General features: G+C 32.5%; 1 protein-coding gene across 1 annotated transcript; it reads left to right on the top strand.

Moving 5' to 3' along the window:
* Window positions 1-13,707: 13,707 nt before the first annotated feature.
* On the top strand, window positions 13,708-23,985 carry LOC135137435 (fibroblast growth factor receptor 4-like). Its single transcript, XM_064067076.1, has 17 exons — window positions 13,708-14,004; window positions 18,207-18,358; window positions 18,417-18,594; window positions 18,916-19,024; window positions 19,078-19,408; window positions 21,022-21,190; window positions 21,244-21,435; window positions 21,490-21,648; window positions 21,713-21,837; window positions 21,892-22,051; window positions 22,099-22,347; window positions 22,398-22,622; window positions 22,672-22,819; window positions 22,878-23,178; window positions 23,228-23,439; window positions 23,493-23,598; window positions 23,650-23,985. Exons 1-17 carry the CDS (start codon window positions 13,941-13,943, stop codon window positions 23,863-23,865), a joined length of 3,096 nt encoding a protein of 1,031 aa, XP_063923146.1. The 5' UTR covers window positions 13,708-13,940; the 3' UTR covers window positions 23,866-23,985.
* Window positions 23,986-24,462: the final 477 nt, after the last annotated feature.

Below are 24,462 nucleotides of genomic sequence, written 5' to 3'. Positions count from 1 at the left end.
AGTAATAAGCGTTTGAAATATTTTTGAATTTTTTTAGAATATAGCCAGTTAGAAAGTATATTTGCCAAAAACAAAGCGGCATAAACAGCGAGTCGTAAATTCAGCATAGTTTTGTTCACAGTTTCAAGACTTGTTGAGTCCACGTCGTCGAATCTAAAGCGTAAAATTATTACGTACGCTAAAATTAAAATTACGTTGTACATTATAATCAGTTTTTTTAATTTATGTTCTGATTTGGCAGAATGCAGTCCGAAAATTTTTGAAATAGTAAAGATCCGGCTATGTAACTTTTGCATAGTATTAAACTGAATGCGAAATGGACGGAACAAATTACGCGACTATAATTTGATCTCTTTGATATAATGGCCTCTGTCGTTGCGTTAACACTTTAATACATTTTTAAAGAGTTGGAAAAGTTTAATACGAAAATCGAACAATAATAGGCGAAGGCGTTGGTGGTCGTTATTAATGCAATTTATCTAAGTAGAGCATGATAACTGATAACTATATAAGTAGCGTTTTTTATCCACTTGGGTCGTATTATATTTTCGTTGAGAAAGTTGAATAAAAAACTTTTTATTACCAATTAGAAATAAACTTTCTATGAGTAAAAATAAAATTATCAAAACTAAATTTTCTAATTTTTCCGATAAACTGTATTTGTTCGACTATACTTCGGAGATGAGAGAAGAAATAATTTTAGAACATTTGTTTTTTAATAAACTATGTAAAAAAGTTTTGCAAGAAAATTGTTGGCCACAAAATGTATTAGAAATAACTTTTTAATTTTTTCGTAAATGCTCAGACGGGTTTTAAATATTTCAAAAACTCAATGCCTCAAATGCGTATCGCTGGAAAATTATGAATTAAGATTGTGTAACATAATTTCTATAAACCAGCTGTTTAATTGTTGCATTCTGCTGCAATTTCCCAGAAGATTACGGTTAAACAAGTTATGGAATGATCGCTAAAGACAGTACAAAAAAACTCCCCATCGATAATTTTCCATTTAAGAAATAATAATTCTTTATGTAACCAAGAAGCTTCAAGTGTTTTTAAAGGACAAATTGTTTGCAGAAAATGTAGGTGAATGCGTGTAAATTGGATAGTTGTAAAAATTACTACGACGAAGTTTGTTTGTAGAATACGAAAAGGCTGGTTTTGTATTTCTGTCGATTTATGCATAGGCGACATACGTAAGTTAAAATTTTTTTAATGAAAAACCATTTACACCAATCTTCCTTCACCTTAAAGACGTAATGGATTAATTCCAGATACATCTCCAGGTTTTCTCAAAGTATAACGACAAATGAAATCTATTTTTAACAAAAACAAAAACCTTTATAATATTTGAAAAAAAAATTGTAGTGGTGTGAACTAAAGCAGCAATGACAGTTATTCCACATGATTCATGTTGTTCTCAAATTTTCAGAATTCTTAAAACGCAGCATGTATCCTTGCTCTTCGGTTACTATTTTTAATTAAAGCTAAATAAACATCCATGATTTCAGTTATATTTAGAAATAGTGTCATATTTTTTTCTATCGTTGCCACACTAGTTAGTATCACAGGTAAAACCACAAGAACTTACTTATGCACAATTTTGAATCAGAAACTTAGCGTCAACAATTTAGCATTTATCATTTTATCGCCTTGCGACACCTACTAATTTACCTGACCTTTTCTCGTACGAATACATACAGTAAACAATAATATATTTTTAGATTTACATTAAAACTGCATAAGTAGAAGTAGCGAAAAACCGCAAAACAACTACTACAGTTTAATAGTACTATTTCTATCGTCATAAAATATCTACACTTAACACAAACAGTCAAATTTAATTAACTGATAGTCATTTTACAATTACTCATTACACGTACTGTTTACTGTCTGTAGGTATGTTTTTGAAAAAATGTTGTCAAATAGGTTACTGAAAATCGGCCAGTGATGTAACACATTCAACCGTTTTAAAAATTTTTAAGTGAGCAGTTGCTACTGCACACTTCACTTACATATCACTAGAGAGCGGATTTTATGAAATTTGCATATCCGTTATTTTTTGCATGTAAGTCGTGATATTTAATATGTGAACGAATCATGCTAATTAAAAACGAATACAGCTATAAAAAAATTGCATATTTGCATATATTTGCCTTCTGCTGCATATTTCACGTAACGGGTGCATATTTTGCATTTTTATCAATTTTTGTGCTAATTTGAAAAAAAAAATGATGGTTATTCTATCGGCATGTATCTAGAAAGACGAAATTTCATGAATCATATTGCAAATATTGTCCTGATCTTCAAATATCTAGTAAAGGTTTGGGTTTTATGGTAGTTTGGAGAATCCATTGGGTGTTAAGCCATTTTTCCAGGTAAATTTGGGCCCTAATTACTTTTGGAAATACCGTTCATTCCCAATATTTTTGTTCGTTACTTAAGTGTATTAATGGTATGTGTTATGGTGGTTGAAGAGACGTTACCCTATTATTTTTCATCGTGAGTTTGCATTGAAAGCATTTAAAGCGATACATGTGTGTTAATATGTCGAAGATAACTCAAATTAATTTATGGATTAAACCTTTTCCTGAGCTTATTCTTCAAGAAGGAACTGTTTTGTCGCGTCTGCTCTAAACCGGTAAGGATTTTTATATCTGTGGACGTAGTACACAGTTTTTCTATTCCAAATATACTTTAGAATCATCGGAAAACTTTGGTTAGAATATTTCGAAAAATATTTAAAAATAAATTGTTACCAAAATAGTAATTAAATAGTCGATTACTACTAATTTTGTAATTTGTAATTAAATTTGTGGGAAAGCAGAGAAAAATGTTGTGCCTCGGTGGGATTCGAACCCACGTCTCCAAGCAATCCGGGCTGGTATGCTAACCGCTACACCACAAGACAACTTATCTTTACTCTGCTTTACCCGCGTGTTATTGTGCCGCCACAGTACTCCCCCCCCAGCGACACAGCGCGCGGTCGTGCTGGGGTGCGAAGGAGATAGTTGCTGGCGTCGCTCCTGCCACTCTTACGTTCGTCGTTCGAACCCTGGCGGTGCTGCGGACCCCGAACACAGCGGGCACAGGGCGGTGGCAGAAGGATGTTGCGTGCGCGTTGCCTGTCGGTGGTCACCAATGTGGGAAAGCAGAGAAAAATGTTGTGCCTCGGTGGGATTCGAACCCACGTCTCCAAGCAATCCGGGCTGGTATGCTAACCGCTACACCACAAGACAACTTATCTTTACTCTGCTTTACCCGCGTGTTATTGTGCCGCCACAAATTTAGTTCGGTTATTACGCTTTTTTTTAGTTTTTGGAGCATATGCAGCTGCATATCTCTGCATATATTAAGAAAGTTACTGCATATTTGCATAAATTTGGTGCATATCATATGATCATATTTCCCAAAATTTTGCTGCATATTTTCCGCTCTCGACATATCACGTTCCACCCAAAAGATGGTAATAAATGCCACTTTTCACCCTAAAATGTCAAAAATTATAATGGTTGCCAAATTATAAATATCAGTGTTTGCGCATAATTTTTTAAAGTTATTTAAAACAGTTGTTGATAAAATAATTAACACCACAGTTGAATGAGTTTACATTATGTCAAAATAACTTTCAGTGATAAAATTGAACTTCTAAATAACGTTACTTTATGTCAATAGTCCAAATTGTAATATCCACACATATTATACACGGAGAATAGTAGTGCTGATTAATCATTCTACAGCAACTTATTGAGAATATTTCGATATAGGGTAAATGTGTACAAGAGTGCGCATATGTATAAGAGTACGCACTGATGATTTCTGCTTATTAGTGCCATCTGGGTAAGATGAAGTTATACCATTCAGAATTTAATGTTAAACCTGAGATAAAGGTGCAAAAGTGACCTGAATATAGTTTATAGTTTGGTCGTACTGACGATTTTATGTTGACACGTTGTGTGGATGTAATTTTTACCGCTCATAGTTTTAGTTTTTTGTAAGGTACGTACCAGTTCTTTTATTTTACAGTAATAATTTTCATTAGTTGTAACTTTTAAGGTGTCGTTATACACTAACAGTTTTACACTTTCTGTCCATCAAAAGCTTTTAACTTTGAAAACATTAGGTTATGTACAAATGTACAAGAGTGCGCAGCGAGGTATTGTATAAGAGTGCGCATTGCTTGCAATACGTAGTCTAATAGTCTTGGAGATACATATCATACGATAATGAATTATTTAACTCTACTACTTTGTACTGCTTCTCAAGTTGTGTGGTGGTGGTTATGGTGATTTTTTTTTATCGAGTCCGTCGACCGACTCTCTATTTTTACGTTTTCTCGTCTTTTCAAGACCCCTAGAGTACGAAGAAATAGGTCTCCCGTTTTATGTGTAGTCTGTAGTCACTTATTCCCATTTATTTTCACCTTAGAAACAAATATTTTTTCATAAAATGTAATGCGTACTCATAAGCGTTCAAATGCGTACTCTTGTGCAATGAACTGTCTAAGAGTGCGCATTTACACATCTTGACAAAAATTGAAATTACTCTTAAAATATAGTGGTGTTGGGGCGTACAATTAAATATATCTGATCTCAAAACATGTATATAACGAACCTATATCATAAAATTTGTCTATCCAAAAAAATTAAAAAGTTGTTGACAGTTTTACACTAAGTGCGTACTCTTGTACACATTTACCCTAACTATAATTTAAAAGAAGCATAGAAAATGTTCCTAAGCAAATCTTTTAAAACAATTTTTTCATAGACTAGTTTAATAAGAATAAAATATTTGCAGCTGTTCCCCTATCTTTCAATGAGTTTAAATTAAAGGGAATCCTCATACAGAGAATTCTCACATACTCCCCAAAAAAATTATAGTGAACTCCCCCTCCTCAGTACTCGACATTAAATCCGGAAACAACTGTTTCAGTGAAAATCCCCGTACGAAAAAAGTACATTTAAGATTAAGTAACTTGAATATGGTTTTGCATAAAGCAGTTTGTAAATGCATGGTAAAGGTCATGGACAATTATTTTAAAACGTATAGTTTAGGTAAGTATTAAATGTGGGTTTTTGTATTTATTTGTATTTTATTTTTTACGTCAAGATTATTTAATCAATAATCATCACACAAAGTATGGTACTTGTGAATAAATAATAAAGTTTCAAAAAATTGGTCTAAAGAGTTTAGACAGTACTTCCCTCGCTGTCGGAAACTTGACGACTGCATGCCTATTGTGTTTTTTTTTCTCATTACATTTTTGTAGTGGGAATTTAAAAAAAAATTGTGATGACGTCATTAACATTTTTGCAAGGACACGTATATCAGTTGGGATAGATGTAGTGTAATACTAAGAATAAAATTATTGTGTTCCCAAATTTTCGGGAAAATGAATTGGGTCGTTTTGAATATTGATTTCTTATAATCAATAAAATAATGAAACAATTTACTCACGTATACGGCGCCGGTGTGTAATATCTAGAGAGCGGATTTCTGTCGGGCTAGGCAAGGCAAACTCGGTACGGCTCGCACGGGATGCGAATTCATTGCCGTTGCGGACTGCACTTCGTTTATTTGAGATTAGAATAACGTTGTTTCGTTGCACTCTGCTGTTAATTCCCGTTCTCATTTACTTAGCCGTTTGATTAATAAATCGTTAATTATATTTATGGAATCCAGCACGTCCCCCCCTATAATCGTGACGTAGCCCGACAGAAATCCGCTGTCTAGTAATATGAGGGGCAACTGAAAATCGTTTATGTATAAACATTCTTAATTTAAGATGACAAGCGTAACAGCATACGTGAGAGCCAAACAGAGAAACTGTAAACAAAACGACCATCGGTTTTATTGCTTCGACTTCCGCTTATTATATAAAACATTGCGTTTTATTTTAATTCTTGACGGTGAAATTCACAATTGGTTGATTATAAACATGTCTATTTCGCATTCGCGGAACCAAGTGACCGCATAAAACAAATGCAGGTCTGTAATGTTAAAGTCGATGTAAATAAGCGTGCTACTCTTATGTTTCAACCGAGTTTTTCCTTTAACAAATTTTGTGTCTACCAAATTGGGTTGGTTGGGGTGTAATACTAATAATAAGTGTTGCCTTTAATTTAATCAATAAAATAAATTGACTTCATTAATTTTTTTGAACCACCTCTTAAGAAAATCTAAAAAATATGAATGGAATGATAAATCACAAGTACAAACTCATCATATTTTTTGCATTTTAGATAGGATTTATTCAGCAAAATTTAAGGGTGACGTCATCAATTTTTTTAGGAGGGATGAACAAATACATTTTGAACAAAAGTTTACCATGCTTATAATAACTTTAAAATATTCCCAAGATTTCAAAGCATTCGGTTTTGTAATTCCTGATTAAATCGATAAAATAAATTCACGCCTTCGTTAATTTTTTTGAGTCACCCTGCATATGCAAATCCAAAAATATGAATGGAATGATAAATCACAAGTACAGACTCATCATATTTTGTACATTTTAGATACGATTTATTCGGCAAACTTTTGAGCTGACGTCATCAGTTTTTTGTAGAAGATAACCAAATATATTTTGACTAAAAATTTATTATGCTCTTTATAACCTTACAACATCTGCAAGATTTCAAAGCATTCGGTTTTGTAGTTCCTGATTAAATCAATAAAATAAATTTACGCATTCATTAATTTTTTTGAGTCACCCTGTATATGCAAATCGAAAAAATTTGAATGGAATGATAAATCACAAGAAGAGACTCACCATATTTTGTACATTTTAGATAGGATTTATTCATCAAAATTTTGTGGTGACATCATAAATTTTTTAGGGGGGACGACCAAATACGTTTTGATCAAAAATTTACCATGCTTATGATAATTTTAAAATATCTTCAAGATTTCGAAGCATTCGGTTTTGTAGTTCCTGAGTAAATCAGTAAAATAAATTTACGCTTTCATTTATTTTCTTGAATCACCCTGTATATGCAAATCCAAAAAATATGAATGGAGTGATAGATCACAAGTACAGACTGATCATATTTTGTACATTTTAGATATAATTTATTCGGCAAATTTTCGAGCTGACGTCATCAAGTTTTTGGAGGGGATAAGCAAATATATTTTGACTAAACATTTATTATGCTCTTTATAACCTTAAAGCATCTGCAAGATGTCAGAGCATTCCGCTTTGTAGTTCCTGATTAAATCAATAAAATATATTTACGCATTCATTAATTTTTTTGAGTCACTCTGTATATGCAAATCCAAAAAATATGAATGGAGTGATAAATGACAAGTACAGGCTCATCATATTTTGTACATTTTAGATATGATTTATTCGGCAAACTTTCGAGCTGACGTCATCAAGTTTTTGGAGGGGATAAGCAAATATATTTTGACTAAACATTTATTATGCTCTTTATGACCTTAAAACATCTGCAAGATTTCAGAGCATTCGGTTTTGTAGTTCCTGATTAAATCAATAAAATATATTTACGCATTCATTAATTTTTTTGAGTCACCCTGTATATGCAAATCCAAAAATATGAATGGAGTGATAGATCACAAGTACAGACTCATCATATTTTGTACATTTTAGATATGATTTATTCCACAAACTTTTGAGCTGACGTCATCAAGTTTTTGGAGGGGATAAGCAAATATTTTTTGACTAAAGATTTATGATGCTCTTTATAGCCTTAAAACATCTGCAACATTTCAAAGCATTCTGGTTAGCAGATTAAAAATTAAATTTCAAAATATTGTTTTATAATTTTGATTTTTTTTCCAAAAATCTGGACGTTTCGGGTGAAAAGTCGATTCAGAGTTGTAAACTACATGTGTAGGACTATGTTATTTTATACAATTGAAAACCCATTTACTATGTACAATTTTGAAGTGACGTCATCGCATTAGTGGTGGGGATGATTAGACAAATTTTGGTTAGCGTTTTACCATCTACATGATATTCTTAATATAAGTACAAAATTTCACAACAATCGGTCGAGTACTTTCGGAGATTATCTGTCTAATAAAAATCCGGGACGGCAGACGGACAGACGGACGGACAGACGGACGGACAGACGGACAGACGGACAGACAGACAGACGGACAGACGGACAGACGGACAGACGGACAGACGGACAGACGGACAGACGGACAGACGGACAGACGGACAGACGGACAGACGGACAGACGGACAGACGGACAGACGGACAGACAGACTGAAATGGGAGACCTATTTCTTCGTCTTCTAGGGGTCATGAAATATCGAGAAAACGTAAAAGTAGAGAGTCGGCCGACGGACTCGATTACAATACTTCTTTGCTTACGCTCGGGAAGTAAAATCAATATATATAGGTACCAGAATGTAAAAAAACTCAATACCAAAGTAACTGAAACTTATCTTAATGTATGTGCAATTGATGTTGATATTATTGCGCTAACGGAAACATGGCTTAATAATAATGTTTTGTCAGCTGAACTATTTCCAGTTACGTACAATATTTTTCGATAAGATAGGACAACTGGTAGGCGTGGAGGTGGCGTGTTATTAGCGTTGCATACAAAATTTTTTGTCCAACAAATCCACTTAGTCCTATACCTGAAATTGATATTGTGGCTGTGAAGATAACAGAAGACAAATTCTTTTGGATAAGTACTATTAATTTGTACATACCACCGACATGTTTAATTAATGATTATGCTGAAATTTTTGATTATATTGAAACTACTATAGACTTTACCTAACCTGAATTAATAATGGGAGATTTTAACATTCCAGAACTGAATGAGTGTGCGCTTGGAAATAGAACAACTGGCTTCTACTATACTTATAATAATTTCATAACATTAATAAATGGTTTAAAACAGAGTAATGCAATTGTGAATGTAAACAATTGGTTACTGGATATGGTGTTACCAAATAATCAATTAAATACTGAAGTAATTAGGGAACCATTGCCACTTCTACAAGAAGATGTGCATTATCCACGTTCTTTGAAGGTAACGGACACAACACTAAGTTTAATTTTAAAAAAGCCAATTTTCCTCAATTGTATGCTAAAATCGCAGCTATTGACTGGTCCATAATAAATAACATTAACAATGTGAACTTAGCATGCGATTATCTATACGACACTTTGTACAAAATCTTCTCGAAGCATGTTCCGACTTGTAAGTACTCAAACTTGACCAATAGATATCCTGTTTGGTTTACTAAAGAGATAATTGACAATATAAAATAGAAAAAACATTATTGGAATAAATATCGGAAAACTAAATCTCCCCACATCTTGGAAAATCTTAGATGCTTAAGAGAACAAATTAAACGTGACATTCGCAATAATTATGACATCTTCCTGCATAACACACAAAATTCTAAATTAAATGATCCCAAGACGTTTTGGTCTTTTGTAAACTCCAAGAAAAGAACAACCAGCATACCAAGAGTTGTAGTACACAAAGATCCAAAATTTTGATTTTCTCAAGCAATTATCAATGTTTTTGCTCAGTTTTTGGCGGGTATTTATGAAAAACGTGTGTGAAGACGTCTGTGTAACCAAGGACGTAAGTAAACAATGTGAATTTTATAAGTTGCCTTGTTGTCCTTCGCTTGAGTACGAGTTAAAGAACTGTGGTGGTGTTAACGTGTTGCACAACTTTAAGATTGATCAAGATATGATAGTTAGAGCTAGTAAAAAACTAAAGAGTAACATTGTTAGTGATTCTGACAATATTGCGGCCTCATTGTTGTCGATTGTATAAGAAGTTTCGCGGCTCCGTTAGCGCGAATATTCAAGCTAATTGCACCGAAGTCAGAATATCCTGTAGCGTGGAAACAATGGAGGATGTGTCCTATTTTTTAAATCTGGGGACAAAGGGTGCCTAAAAAATTATGGGCCGATAGCAATTTTATTAATATGATTGCGCCTGAGCAACATGGATTTTGTTAAGGGAATTTACTACTTTTATTTCCCAAGAATTAGATGATAAAAGTAATGAAGTTGATGTTAAATGAACTATTGTTCATTTTGTTCTTAATGATGTGTTAAATTACATTAGTTCTTATGCATATCTGTATGCTGATGATATAAAAATTGCTAAAGTCATTAATTTATATGATGATTTTTTTGAACAGCAACAGGACTTAGATAATTTCATTTATTGGTGTAAAAGAAACTGTTTGGAGGTTAACAAAGATAAGTGTAGTGTTCTAAAATTTTCTAGGAAGAAAAATCATATTTATTTTTATTACAATATAAATAGTACGGTATTAATCCAGGTTGATCAATTGTCAGACTTAGGTATTATCATTGACAATGAATTAACTTTCGTACCTCAAATATTGCAATTGATAAATACCACGTTGAAAACTTTAGGTTTTATTTTTAGAATTGCCAGAGAATTTGATAACTTATCATGCATTAGAATTCTTTTCTATACACTTGTGCGTTCAAGTTGGAGTATTGTTGTATTATCTGGACACCTCATCATCAAATGTATATAGATGCTCTTGAATTGGTTAATAGAAAATTGTGTAAATTTATGTATTTCAAGACCATTAGTTACGACCCGATAAGGCATCATGATCATGCTGATTTACTTCGCATTGTTAATGAGGACAGTATGTTATCTAGACGGAATATATTTCTTTTGTCATTCTTTCAAAAGCTTCTGTGTGGTGTAATATATAGTTATAATTTGCTAAGTGAAATAAAGATTGTTGTTCCTAATTTCACTCGCAAAAACTTTAACATTTTTATTTTGTAGGTAATTCCTCGAACGTATCATCATTTTAACTCTACTCTAATTAAGTGCTTTAGATTATATGTCAAACAAAGGCCCTGCACAAAAAATTAATGTCAATTAAGAATTAAAAGCAGGGATTTTCAACTTTTTACTTTGTTGCTTATGAATTATTATTTTTTTATTGTTGTTTCTTATTACTTATTTTTATTTTCTTGGTTTCTAGTTTCTAGTATTTAGTAAATTTATTATTAAGTTAAAGTAATGTATTATTGTCCACTATGGACAGAATTGTCCGATGGAAATAAAGTTTATTATTATTATTATTTTTGTATCTCTCCTGTGACAGAATATACACCACTGTTTACGGGACACCTGTATATACAAGAATTTGCTTCTTTTACGTACTTTAACATGCGACTTATTCATATTCAATTTTTGTGGGTTCGTTTGTCCAAATCTTTGTATTCTATAATAGAGGACAAATTTTCTCCCTGAATTTGTTAAATCAGCTTCAGATTTTTCTTATTAATAAGCAACACTACATATGTTGGGGCTTAAAGCGACTTCTTGCGACACTCTGCCTAGTACAGCATAAAAATTACCGAAGTTTTGTGCAATATTAACGGAAATTTTTATGTTATTTTATTCCATTCCTGCACGTCATTGTCCATTAACATAGAAGATTTGGACTTCAATATAAATAAATTTAAACAAACGTTATCAAGTGCCTAATCTAAATAAGTAAAAGACATCTACGTAAAGAACCGTTACAAACAATTGACAAGGAAAAATAATCAACTTCACTTACTGTGCCTTTAAAGGTGTGGGAATAAAAAATCTGCATAAATTTCAAACTAATAACGTAATAACGTAACTTTATTATTAAGTCATGAATGAAAAATGTGATTGATAAATGACAACACGTATAACACTAATTTTAAAGAACACAGTCTGCTTCATATTATTACTGCTTCAAAAGTATATCTCTTTGGCTTTCTCAAATTTTAAGAAAAAACTAAATTAAATAAAACATGTTTCACTTCAACCAGCAACTCTTTGTATTTTTAACGGCTGAACTTTTTGTAAGTTGCTTTGAAACGAGTTTGGAAAACATCTTGAAGAATATGTAAAATTGAAATGTTATGATATTTCAAAAAATAAAAGAAATGGCTTCTTGAAATGACGTCATCAATTTTACGGTCTACAGTGGTAGAACATTAGACGAATCATTTTTATGTCAGTAAAACACATTTATATTTTTGAAACGTTTCGTGTAAGAATATTACAGAATCGCAACCAAAGTTATTTTATGGGGTAGATTTTTCAACAAATATTTGTTTAATAATTTTTCTAGATTTTCTCGAAGAAACGAAGAAACAGTTTCTTGTAAAAATTAAGTAGCCCATCAACCAACGTTAACATCTTAACAAAATTTCGAACACGTGTTTTACGTAATAATAAATTGTTAAGTTTGTCAGTTTTTTACCCCACAAATATCTACTGAAAATACAAAATTGTCGACGTATTTCGCCAGCCACGTTCGTATCACGTGGATAAATATACAGTGGTGAGTTTTTCGTTTAAACAGAATTGTTTTGGAGCAATAAATAAATAAATAAAATTAAGGATAGAGATAGATTGTTGCTGACTGCAAAAACAAAACATAATTGTTTTATTTCAAAATTTTAACATGTAATCTCAGCATGATACTTTTAGTTTTCGAAAAATTAAGTTATTTTCGCATTAAGTATCACCAATGCACTGTAATATAATGTGTCACTGTCACTGAACTTGACCTTAGTAATTTTTATGCACAGTATTGTCTGATAAATAATAAATAAAATAAATAAAATAAAATAACTAGAATCTTTGGCAACAAGTGCATATGAAGGTTATTGAAGGATAGATATAAGATTCGATTTTTTTAAGTTTCTGCTCAACTTTTAATTTTTTTTTTTAGTGTGTACGTCATCCGCAACACAAGCTTCCTTCTCTTAACGATCAGCTTAACTTAGCTGAAAAACCACAACATTAACGCACGTTTGGATTTCACTTTAAGATCAACAAAATTAATTTTGAGTATATACCCATATTACCATATTTTAGTACAAATTTCTTATAAACTTCTTATTGAAACAGATTACACATGACTTATCTTCTAGACGAAATAAACCAACAAATAATGTGTGCAACAATAATTAACATTATTAAAATGTACACAAATTCTTCACAATACTGTCGCTCGGCGTAGCAACTTTTCTTTCTATATTTTCATGGTCAAACATTGCTTCAAACAATCAGTAAAACGCATTAAGTACACGAACTAAAATACAAAATCATTTTGTATGTTTATTTTTCTAATAACAGAATTCATATTGTTGTAATTATTTTTGACTAAGTGACCACAAACTACGCAAATGTCATTCTTCACATTTTATTGGATTGTTTACATTTACCAGAAAAACTTTTATTATATTGCAAACCACTGATTAACTTTATAAACTCTCGTCAACGTTATCGAACGTTTATAGAAAACAAACTTTATCAGCTTGCGGTCTTTCTAAGAATCTCGTACAACGTAAATGTGTATTTTATCCAAATTCACAATAGGTACGATTAACATTTTTTCTAAAATCCTAATTCGCTGTCAGATTAAGAGAAGTGTGCAGCTATTTCATTTACACGCACGAATTCGTCTACGTATTCGTGACGTCAACGCTCGAATTCCGCGCACTTGTCTAACCCCAGCCAGTTTTCGAAATGTTAAAAATGCAATAATAAATTTTATTCACAAACGTTGTTATTGTTGTCGCAATCTAACAAAGAGTCTACAGCAAAAAAAATAATTAACATACTTTTATATTTGCAATTGAAATGTACAAGCAAAAGACGCGGAAAAACCACACAACGTGTTTTTAACACCGTACGATAGTGCGATATTAAAAAGTTTAGGTACAACACCTGAAGATTATATGGATGTTACATAATTTACATATAAACGTGTTTGTTGATAAAAGATGTGTTTACGTACGGTTATATACCGTCGAATATGCCAATCTATTTAATTTTTCACGAAGCAGTCATTCTGGATTCCCGATAAACCGAAGGTTACAAATGTGTAAAAACCAAGGATGAGATTGAAACTATCTTAGTTAGCCGAAGAGATCCCGCAATGTTGTAACATGTGCTGTTTTCAGTTTAGTGTTGTTAGAGTGTTGTGGTTTTTCAGCGAACTAGCGTTTTTCGGTAAGAGAAGGAAAATGGTTTTCCTTATATTTTAGACACCATTAATATTTTTTTTAATCGAATTTCATATATATACGAAAACGGACAAATACACTAGCTCCTAAAGATTCTACTTATCAGGCAATATTTCGCATCAAAAATGAGATATCTGCCAGAGCTGTGTTAAGGTCAAGTTCAATGAGAATTTAAATACTGTTGCACAGTATATAGGCGATTTTTTTTAGAAGCAGCGCTTGTCAATTGCCACAAACTATTGAGTAACAAAATGCCTTAAATTCACAACATGCATTTTTTTTAGTGATAACAGTTGAATATAGAAACGGATCGAATGAATTAAACATTATACCATGAACTTGAATAAAAAAAACTAATTAAACATTCAAACGATATGAAGAAAATGCAAGTTGTTTTTAATTTTAATTTCTCCTGTATCCTGACGAATGTTTTCTTTGGCTGATGGTGAATTATTCTGTATTATGTTACATTAGTTTACATTTTTTTTAACAGCTAGCAACTAATGTTTTAAAATGTAATAAAATTATAGAACTTGCAGCATACCTTTTTTTTTAATGTAAACACACAGTTACAATATAATACATTATGATGTCGTCTCAAAAGTGTAAATTCATTTCATTTTATAATGGAATCATCTTTGACAATCTATTTCTATTTTTAAATTTATTTACATGTATCTCCTTTAAAAAATTTGTTAGACCAGCAAACTTAACACAATATTTAAACATTATGTAAAAGACATGTTCAAAATTTTGGCAATTTTTCTCCAAGAATTCCATCCCGTCATGGTGCAAAATTATTAAATAAGTAAATATTTATTCAAAAATGCACATCGTCGCTTGAAATTCTATAAGTTTTTATATTTTTTTTAATATTCTTGCATGTAATATTTCAAAAATAATATTAGACGAATACATATTTTTTATCGATTATCTTCAAAATGATAATTATAATAGCTCTAAACCCTAAAGAAGTTTTCTTGGAAACTATATTCAATGTATTTTCTATTTTCTCCAATGTAGCACAATTTAGAACAAGTGTTAATGTTTCCTGCACTGAGTGATCCATTCGTTCATTCCACAGTTACCATTTATTTATTTATTTTATTTTTAAATAGCCCGCCGGATATAACGGTGAATTCACTGTCACTCAGGCAGTGCAGAAACAGTGGCGTCTCGAGTTAATTCAGTTTTTTTGTGTGGATACTATGTGTGGTGGAATCTTAGATCATATAATAAATAGATACCAATACTCAAACTGAAAGGTGTGACTAGACATGAAGCTATCTGTTGTCGTTTTCTACGTCAAGGGGAGTAGTATAATGCTATCCTTGTGTGATCAACACATCTTCATCTTTGTTATACATATGCATTTCATCTGTATATGTCTATTTCACTTCCATCCTTGTACCGCACCAGCGCAACAAATCGCTTTTGACAGATGTTTCTTCTAACCTCTCTTTCGAGTTGTTGTACAAAAAACAATTTTAGAATTTAGAACAAAGATCCTATTTTAAATGATGTAGTCATGAAGGATCACAATTGCTGCCCAATAATTTACTATTCCTTTCATTATCTACTGTGAATTATTTATAAAATCAAGCTGTCAACATCTTTCTTCCGAAGTTAGTTCAGACATACTTCCTAAAATTTAGGCGCGCAAAATTCAAATAGTGATCAGGCAAGGATAGCTTCATTGTAATCCCTCCATGCACGAGAGAGATGTGTGACAGGAGGATGTCGTCACAGGCTGTCCTAGGGAAAGAACACGGCATGGTGGTATCTATTTATTATATGATCTAAGGGTGGAATCAGGTTTCCATCACTATTTATGTTTAAGATGGACTCGATACGCCACTGGTTGTATGATGTTCACTATTGTACACGCCATCTCTCTCTAATGCAACAATATCCTCGATTTCTTTTGAGTATCGAATGACAAATCCTAATGATTTAAATGGTTTAGTAGTAATTATGTTAATGTGATCAACAAAATTCAGTTTTGTATCAAACGTAACCCCCAAGTCGCGAATTAAAGATTTACGTTTTATGACGTCATTGTCAAAACAGTAATCGTAATGAGTGCTGTTGGTAATTTTGGAGGGCATTACGTAACACTTATCACCATTGATGCAAAAGAAATTCTCCTGGTACCAATTAGAAATAATGTCAAGATTATTCTGAAGTCCCTCGCAATCTTCGAACAATTTAACCTCTACAAAAATTTTCAAATCGTCAGCAAACATTAAACAGTCGTCTGTTAAATACTTCGTTATATCATTGATATACATATTAAAAATCAAAGGACCCAAAACAGACCCCTGAGGGACACCTGAAGTTTGAGCATAAGAATAAGAGTCGAAACCATTTAATGAAACATACTGAGATCTACCAAAGAAGTATGATTTAATTAAGACGATAAGAGAGTCTGATAATCCAAAGGTTGACAGTTTACGGAGCAATGTATGGTCGTCAATACGGTCAAATGCTTTACAAAAATTTATATAAATGCAGTCAACTTGCCCTTGTCGATCTAAAACTTCAGATATAAATTGAGAAAACATTGTGAGATTAGTGACTGTCGACCAACCTTTCATGAAACCATGCTGCTTAGTTGTTAGCATATTGGAGACGTGAGAATAAATAATATAATGAAGAATATATTCAAACACTTTAGCGAAATTGTTAATTATGCTTATCAGACGATGATTGAATATATCAGACGTCTTGTTCACCGCTATCTTTAGCAGGAGATGTATCTCGAATGAATGTTTTGGTAAAGAAATTAACAAATGAATTAACAATTTGCAATGGGCTTTCAACCTTAAAGTTATTGTAGGTCATTACTGCCGGGATTGACATATGGTTATTTTTTGCTTTAAAAAAATCCCAGAATTGTTTTGGATCAGATTTTATATTCCTACTAACATTTCTAAGATAACTAGTATACGCTTAGCACGCCTGCAGTTTCGCCAAAGTCAATTTTTTCTTTTCAGTAAATTAATAATTATAACGTTATACCATACCGGATATTTATTGGTTCGTCTTTTGTTTCATCGGCACATGGTTATTAAAAATTGAAGTAAGAAGATCATTCAATTGACTGACTGCAACATTGGGATCTCTAATACCATTTAAAAAACCAAAGTCTAACTGGCGCTTTTCTGAAATTATAGATCAAATTTGACTTGACTCCCAAACTACCCAATGTACTATCTATATCACTCCTCCATTGGACAACCGACCATACAGGCATAATAGTTACTTTTATATTATACTCCTGTTGTTTATAATTTACAACTAATCTTATACAGATTGTAAAAGCACAGCAAAACACAACCACTCAACACACAAATTATATTAAATATGAGATATATACATTGTCTTATAAACTACAATAATGATATAATACTAGCAAATGACACATTTGACAAAATTATACACAGAAATTTCATTATTTTTATATAAGACAATTTTAGAATCTATAAATATCTGTCTACGAACTGTACATTTTTCAGTGTATTGTTTTTCGTTTTCATGCAAAAATTTCGTTTATCCTAAATGATATTACTTCGAAATTATTGAATTGCTACAGTGCTACAACTCCCTGAACCCCTACGGCTCAAGAAAGTACTGTACTTTGATCCGGAGTATCCATGCCTAATTATCCGGTACTTGATTAAATTCAGGTACGACATTTTCATAGAATCTTTGATCATTCTCGAAAATATGGTGGTAAATTTAATTTTTCAAAGCTAACATCTGTGAGATACCTTTGAATCGCGATTAGTTTCTTCATTTGGTTGATTTTTACTTCCTGAGCCTGAGCGTAAGCTACTAGTAGTAAAGTCCATCGGACGAATTGCCACTTTTATGTTTTCTCGGCGTTTCATGACCCGTACAGTACGAAATCCCTTAAGAACGTTAAACTTTTCAAAATTTGCTCAAGACGAGCCACAAAATTTCAAGTGCTTAGCACCGACAATGTCTTACCGCTTGGTTTATATACATGTTGATGGAATAACTGCTGGTTGAATTGAAAAACGTTTTATTTAATGTAATGTTTTTCCTCGATTATGTGTAAGAACCTCTTTCTTCTTAAACCCTTCATATCTGGGTTATAATATTTTTCTGATACGTAGTAAAAATATATTTCTCAAAATTATAATAATATTTTTTCTTTTATAGGTGTTTTCAGTTACGTAACAGAACCTCAACTACGAGATCTCAGTAATGGCCATACTATAATAGGACAAGATATACAGTTGGAATGTACGGTAACCTGCGACAAACCCAACGTTTTGATAGAGTGGAGGGCACCTCTAAACCTGCATTTAAAGGTAAATAATCCAAACCTGCTCTACCATAAATAAAAAATAAATTAGAAATCTATTTTAGAAGGAGCGTATAAATATTACCAAAGATGAAACATATGATTCACATGTGTACGTCACAAGAAGTCTTTACGTCATTAGTAAATCTGTTATTGAAGACAATTCGATCTATTACTGCAGAGCGTCAGATCCAGAAAACCCCTTTAACACAAAATATACATACATATGGGCACCAGCTTATCGTATGTTGAAACAAAAAAATATCTAATAAGCACTAGAGACGTGCGATTTTATTTCATACCACCCAGTAGATGTTTCAGTTCGAGTCCGGTAGATGTTCTATATTATTAGTAATAATATTATTATTATTAAACATTTATCTACAAATCGTCACTACAATTATTAAATTTTTTATCAATAAAACTGGTCGTAGCATGAAAGATAATCGGCTACGTTACAATCCGGGAACTTTTTATACAGTATGCATTTTAGTATTTAGTAACTTTCAGTCGTACTGTAAAATATGATTTCTCGGATTTATAACACGTAATGGTAATTTTCAGGCGCAGATGAACACATAATTCAGTTTAACAACAATCAAATATTTTTCAACAAAACAAACACTGAACTAGAAGTACATATCAGAGCTCATCCAGAAGCTACGTTCTATTGGTAAATAGCCTAAACTTTCACGTGTATTCAATTTTAGAGCTTTTTGCTTTAAGGATCAACAAAGAAAACGAAACTATTACTCCATCGTCAGAAAAATTCAAAGTCCTGACAACACTGTCTAATGGAGCTACAAATTACAAATCCGTTCTAAAATTCAACAATATTTCTAATGACGATTTTGGAAATTACACGATTGTCGGTAGAAACGAGTACGGCAACAGAACATTCCCAATTTTGGTAAACTTAACCGGACCACCATCAACAAGTGTTACAGTCAAAAAAGACGGTGACCACTACGTATTTAAGTGTCTGTCTACGGGTTTTCCCAAGCCACTTATTAGCTGGAAATTTGAAAAGTGCAATAGCTTATCTTGTTTTGAAGAAGTAAGTTTTTATAAAATTGTATAATTTAACAACTTTGTTGTCTAGTTCACGTTTCGCTCGCGGCATATAAGGTATAAGTAGTAAATACGTGGATCCGGCACCACTTATCTAAGTACCTCAATAAAATTATTAGTTACCTACAGAAATAAAAAAATACTCGTACAATCAACACTTCGATTACATAAACATTAATTACAAGACCGGTTAGTCTTGGTATCATCCTAGGGTAATTACTCATTTCAGACTGCTCCAAGGTCGCCCATTTTTCAAAGTTGTTCCAACGTATCAATCAATCTTCCAAACCCAAAACAGTAGTCTTCTGGGATCTTAGATTTTACCACAAGTTCATTGATATGACGTGCAATAATATCGTAATAAACGACTATAGACTTCAAAATCATCTTTCATGAAGAAATAGAGATCTTTGGCTAAAGAAAATTTTCTCTACAATTTGAAATTGATTCCATATCATGTAGTTTCGGTGAATGTTACTGAAACCAAAAAATTTACACCTATTTGAATGAATGTAAATTTTATATTTTTTACATTTGATACATAATATGCTCTAAAAAATGTCCAAAAATAGTGCTCTAACCATTCTTTTCTGGGCAGTAAAGAGTATTTCTGCTTTCTGGACTAACTTCAGATGGTGATTTAATCCATTACAGACCATCACGGTTAGGAGCTTCGATATTCCACTAAGTGAATATTTTAAAAATTGCTAAGAATATAGTGATTTTGGCAAATGACATACTCTATAAGAAAACGGTGGGCGGGTGGGCGGGACTAGTACTTGCAAAGATAAGACTGAACAATATTAAGAGTAATCACTAGAATGAAGAGGGGTGGGTGGGCGGGGCTACTGCTTGCTCATAAGACTGTAGAAAAAAGCTAAACTACGCCCCGTCCCCTTCTTTTTTCATTTTACTGATTTATTTTATTTACTGTAAAATGGGAGTGAATTCTGTTTTGGCAAAAGGTAGAATCTAAGTTCGGATTCAGTTTGTTGTGGTGAATGGAGTAAAATCCATTATTTGTACAGGGTTTCTATAAAGAATTATAGGGTCGAAGTAGGTCATGAAAACGTTCCGCCTCTCAGTTTTAAAATTAATATAATTGCACAAAAAATGTAGTTATTTATAACACTTCTGATAATAAATTTAACTAATCTGGTTTGTACAAAATAATGTGTCAAAGGCACGTTTAACTTACTTTTACTGTATGATTTTTTCGGAGCATTTCGAAAACAAAACACGAGGAACACAAGTAACTATTTTCTTAAATTTTTTTAAAAAGACACCACAGATCCCAAGATTTAACCATTTTTTTTTTATGAGAGCAGCAGGGCTCCCCAAGATCGTTTCAAATTCAAATTCTAGTCTATTTAAAAAAATTTGATAATAGAATAATATTTTCGAGTTTTAATTAATACCATAGAATTCGTCTTAGTAACAGCCTGCAATGTTTTTTTTTTTTAATATAATCTAAAACATGTGCTGAAAAATAAATTGTGACTGCAATGTTTAAATACTACATACCTTATCGACTGCCTTCTTACCGGGAACTGCAGTAGACCTTTGTTCTTGAAGAAACAAATTTTTTTATTTTTTAAGAATGAGGAGACATATCTAAGAAATGGTACTGAAATCAAGGAATTCCGGTCTGAAGATAACGGTTTACAAACGATTTCATACATTAAGATTAACAAATCTAGTATAGGTACGGTTAAAGCAACTGGAATAAACCAATTTGGCTATAACAATGCACTGCAACACATTTACAGTAGGTAAAATTTCATAGACGAAGACAAGTATGTTGACATTTTATATTTACAGAGGTCAAGAGTGGATTTGAAGTTTATGTCCGAAACACGTTAGTAGATCAAAACGAAATAACAGTAGAAATGTTATTCAAAGAGAATCTTGAAATTATGTGTGGAGTTTCTCTGGAAGAATACTACCATGAGATAAAATGGTTTCGTGAAGGAAGAAATATGTCACTGAACGATATTCGAGTTCCCATTAGAGGTATGTAACGAATTGTATGTTTTAATGAAACGAATATTAAATCAACGATTTCAGGTTTTGACGAATATAGTATAAAGGATATTAATGCTATACATAGCAGCGTATCTATAATTAAATTTAACATAGATCCAACGGATACTGGAAAATATTTTTGTAAGGCTTTAACAAGAGATGGAAAAACTGTAACAAAAGTTATCACAGTGATAGGAAGAGGTAAGAAAACAACCCCATTGAAAAAATTTAAGAACAATAACACATCTTTTGCGACTATTTTTAGAAACGCCTGATCTGAGAGTAGCCAGTAATATGCGGAATAAAACTATGTTAGCCAAATTTGGAAAATCGGCCAAATTTTACTGTAACTCTAACGGATATCCAACACCCTCTATTCAGTGGTTCAAGGTATCTATATCATTGGCTATCATGCTCTTAAACGCAATTTTTAATTTTTTTCAGAACAATGCTTCGCTCACAAATTCGGCTAAAATTCAAATTTTAGACAAAAATCAAACTCTTATGATCGATGATGTTGGCCCGAATGACAACGGAACATATAGTTGTAATGTTTCGAACAGGTTTCAACAAACAACACAGTTTGCTACCCTGGGAGCTATTGGTAAGACTTGACTTAGTAAAGACGTTTATAATCTATTTCGTTTATAGAAAACGACTTTGACTGGTTATTGGTAGTCATAATTGTTCTTGCAATTGTGCTGATAGCGATAACAATTATCATGGTACTTAAGATACGCAAAGAAAATAGGATCAAAGAGGAACTGAAACTGGCTGGATTATCTAACTTTGAAGCAGGAGCTGTTGAGTATATAAACCCGAAACTGAGAATTGAGAACCAAGGAGAATTACTTCCTTATGATAAAAAATGGGAAATTCCGTTAGAAAATCTCACATTAGGTGAGACATTAGTTTAGTTTCAGTGTTCGTAATAATGTTTATAATGGCAGGAAAAGAACTTGGCTCAGGAGCTTTTGGCGTTGTTGTCAAAGCTGAACTTTCTGGTTTACCTACTAAAGAGAGTAGGAGTACTGTTGCTGTTAAAACGGTTAATAAATTTGCTGGATACGAATGTATCAGGGCGTTGGTGTCAGAACTAAAGATTATGGTGCATTTAGGAAAGCATGTCAATATTGTTAATTTAGTAGGTGCCTGCACCAAGGATGTTATGAAAAGTAAGTACGATTGCACGTTTTGAAATGTCACTGATATTTTTTTCCAAAGAAAAACTGCTTGTGGTCGTTGAATTTTGTCCTTTTGGCAATCTCCAAGAATATATTCTACAAAATAGTAATCGATTCATTGATCAGAGAAGGGAAGACAGAGATGGATTTGATTGGACTATTGATCCTAAAGCATCTAAAAAAGAAAAGTTAGTAATTTTCAACGATTAATTATTATTGGCATCTCTGTAATGTATCCTTTTTCAGAAGTACAACTAACTTACAGTATACAACGGTATGTTTCACGAGTGATTCTTCTAAGTCAGGTTCTGAAGATTTATCCGGAAATGTGGAGGAGGAAAAGGTGGAATATATGTGTAGCCAAGATTTCCTGGTGTGGGCATTGCAGATTTCTAAAGGAATGGAATATCTAGCCTCACGTAACATTCTTCATGGAGATTTGGCAGCCAGAAATGTACTTTTATCCGAAAATAACGTGGTAAAAATTTCCGATTTTGGTTTGGCCAGAAACATGTACAAGAGTGGTATATATCAGAAAAAAGAACAAGTAAGTTTGCATGTGATATTAATTTTGTCTAATCTTGAGTTGTTCGAAGGGTCCTTTACCAGTCAAATGGATGGCGGTGGAATCTATAGGAGAAAATATTTTCTCGAGTCAATCAGACGTTTGGTCTTTTGGCGTTGTATTGTGGGAATTCTTTTCATTAGCCAAGACTCCGTACCCTGGAATGCCAGTAGATCAAAATTTCTACAATAAGCTTTTCAGTGGGTATAGAATGGAAATGCCATATTTTGCCACAACACAAATGTATTGTTATTCAGATAAAAGTTATGAATGTCGTTGTGAAAGTTTTCTTGTAGATATGAAATGATGCTGGAATGTTGGAATGTAATTCCGACTAAAAGACCAACGTTTAGTGAACTAGCAAAATGGATAGGAGTTTTGCTTGAAGATTCAGTGACAGAAGTAAGAAAATAATTTCTCCATGAAAAACGGTTACTAAAAAATATGTTTTAGCACTATCTGAGCATCAATGGTTCGTACATCTTGGTCAACGGTAATCAGTCTGAAGTTGATCAAACCGATTATCTTTCTATGATGAGTTCACCAAGTATTGAGTTTCCTCATTATTTGAGCAACATAAATTACTTCCATACATATCAAAACAATACGAACAGTGTTACTGACAAGACTGAAAATAAGGCTTATGACAATAATGCTTACGTCGGGTAATTTTTGAGTCACTTGGAAAACAAATTGTGAGACTGTTAATTGTTAATAATAAATGTTACAGATGAAGTGTAATGCTTTTGTAAAAAAATAATATATGTAAGACACGTTTGTTTTTGAAAACCTTGATTATAAAATTTCTTTTCGGTGCGTAACGACGTTTTCATTAATTTTTTTCTGTAGGTCTTTATGTAAACTCAAAATCCCGAAATCAGAAAGCACCTTTTGCATACGCACACGAATTATCGAAAAAGAATGAAATTTTTACAAATAGGCTATGTTTGTTTTCCAAAACAAAGAAAAAAATTTTCAACGCGTTTCACTAACCACGTTGGGATTGTCTAGTACGAGGATGGTCTGAGAAATTCGCGGCCTGTCAATGAAAGAACACATTTATAAGTTTGACACTATTTTTAATTTTCTACATAATCTCCCTGGAGTCTACTACACTTGGACTACCGATGCTCCGATGCGATTATACCCTCCCTACAATGGTTTTTTGAAAGGTCTGCAAAATAAGCCTCTACAGCTTCGATAGCTTCAAAATTAGACCCTAAACGCTGTCCACCTAGGAATTTTTTGAGTTCTAGGAATAGATGG

This window comes from Zophobas morio, unplaced genomic scaffold (assembly GCF_036711695.1).
Source record: "Zophobas morio isolate AGI-343-1 ecotype UQ-CSIRO unplaced genomic scaffold, CSIRO_AGI_Zmor_V1 ptg000029l, whole genome shotgun sequence".
NCBI lineage: Eukaryota > Metazoa > Arthropoda > Insecta > Coleoptera > Tenebrionidae > Zophobas > Zophobas morio.
The sequence above is the reverse complement of the archived record's forward strand: the minus strand, read 5'-3'. Positions and strand labels throughout refer to the sequence as shown.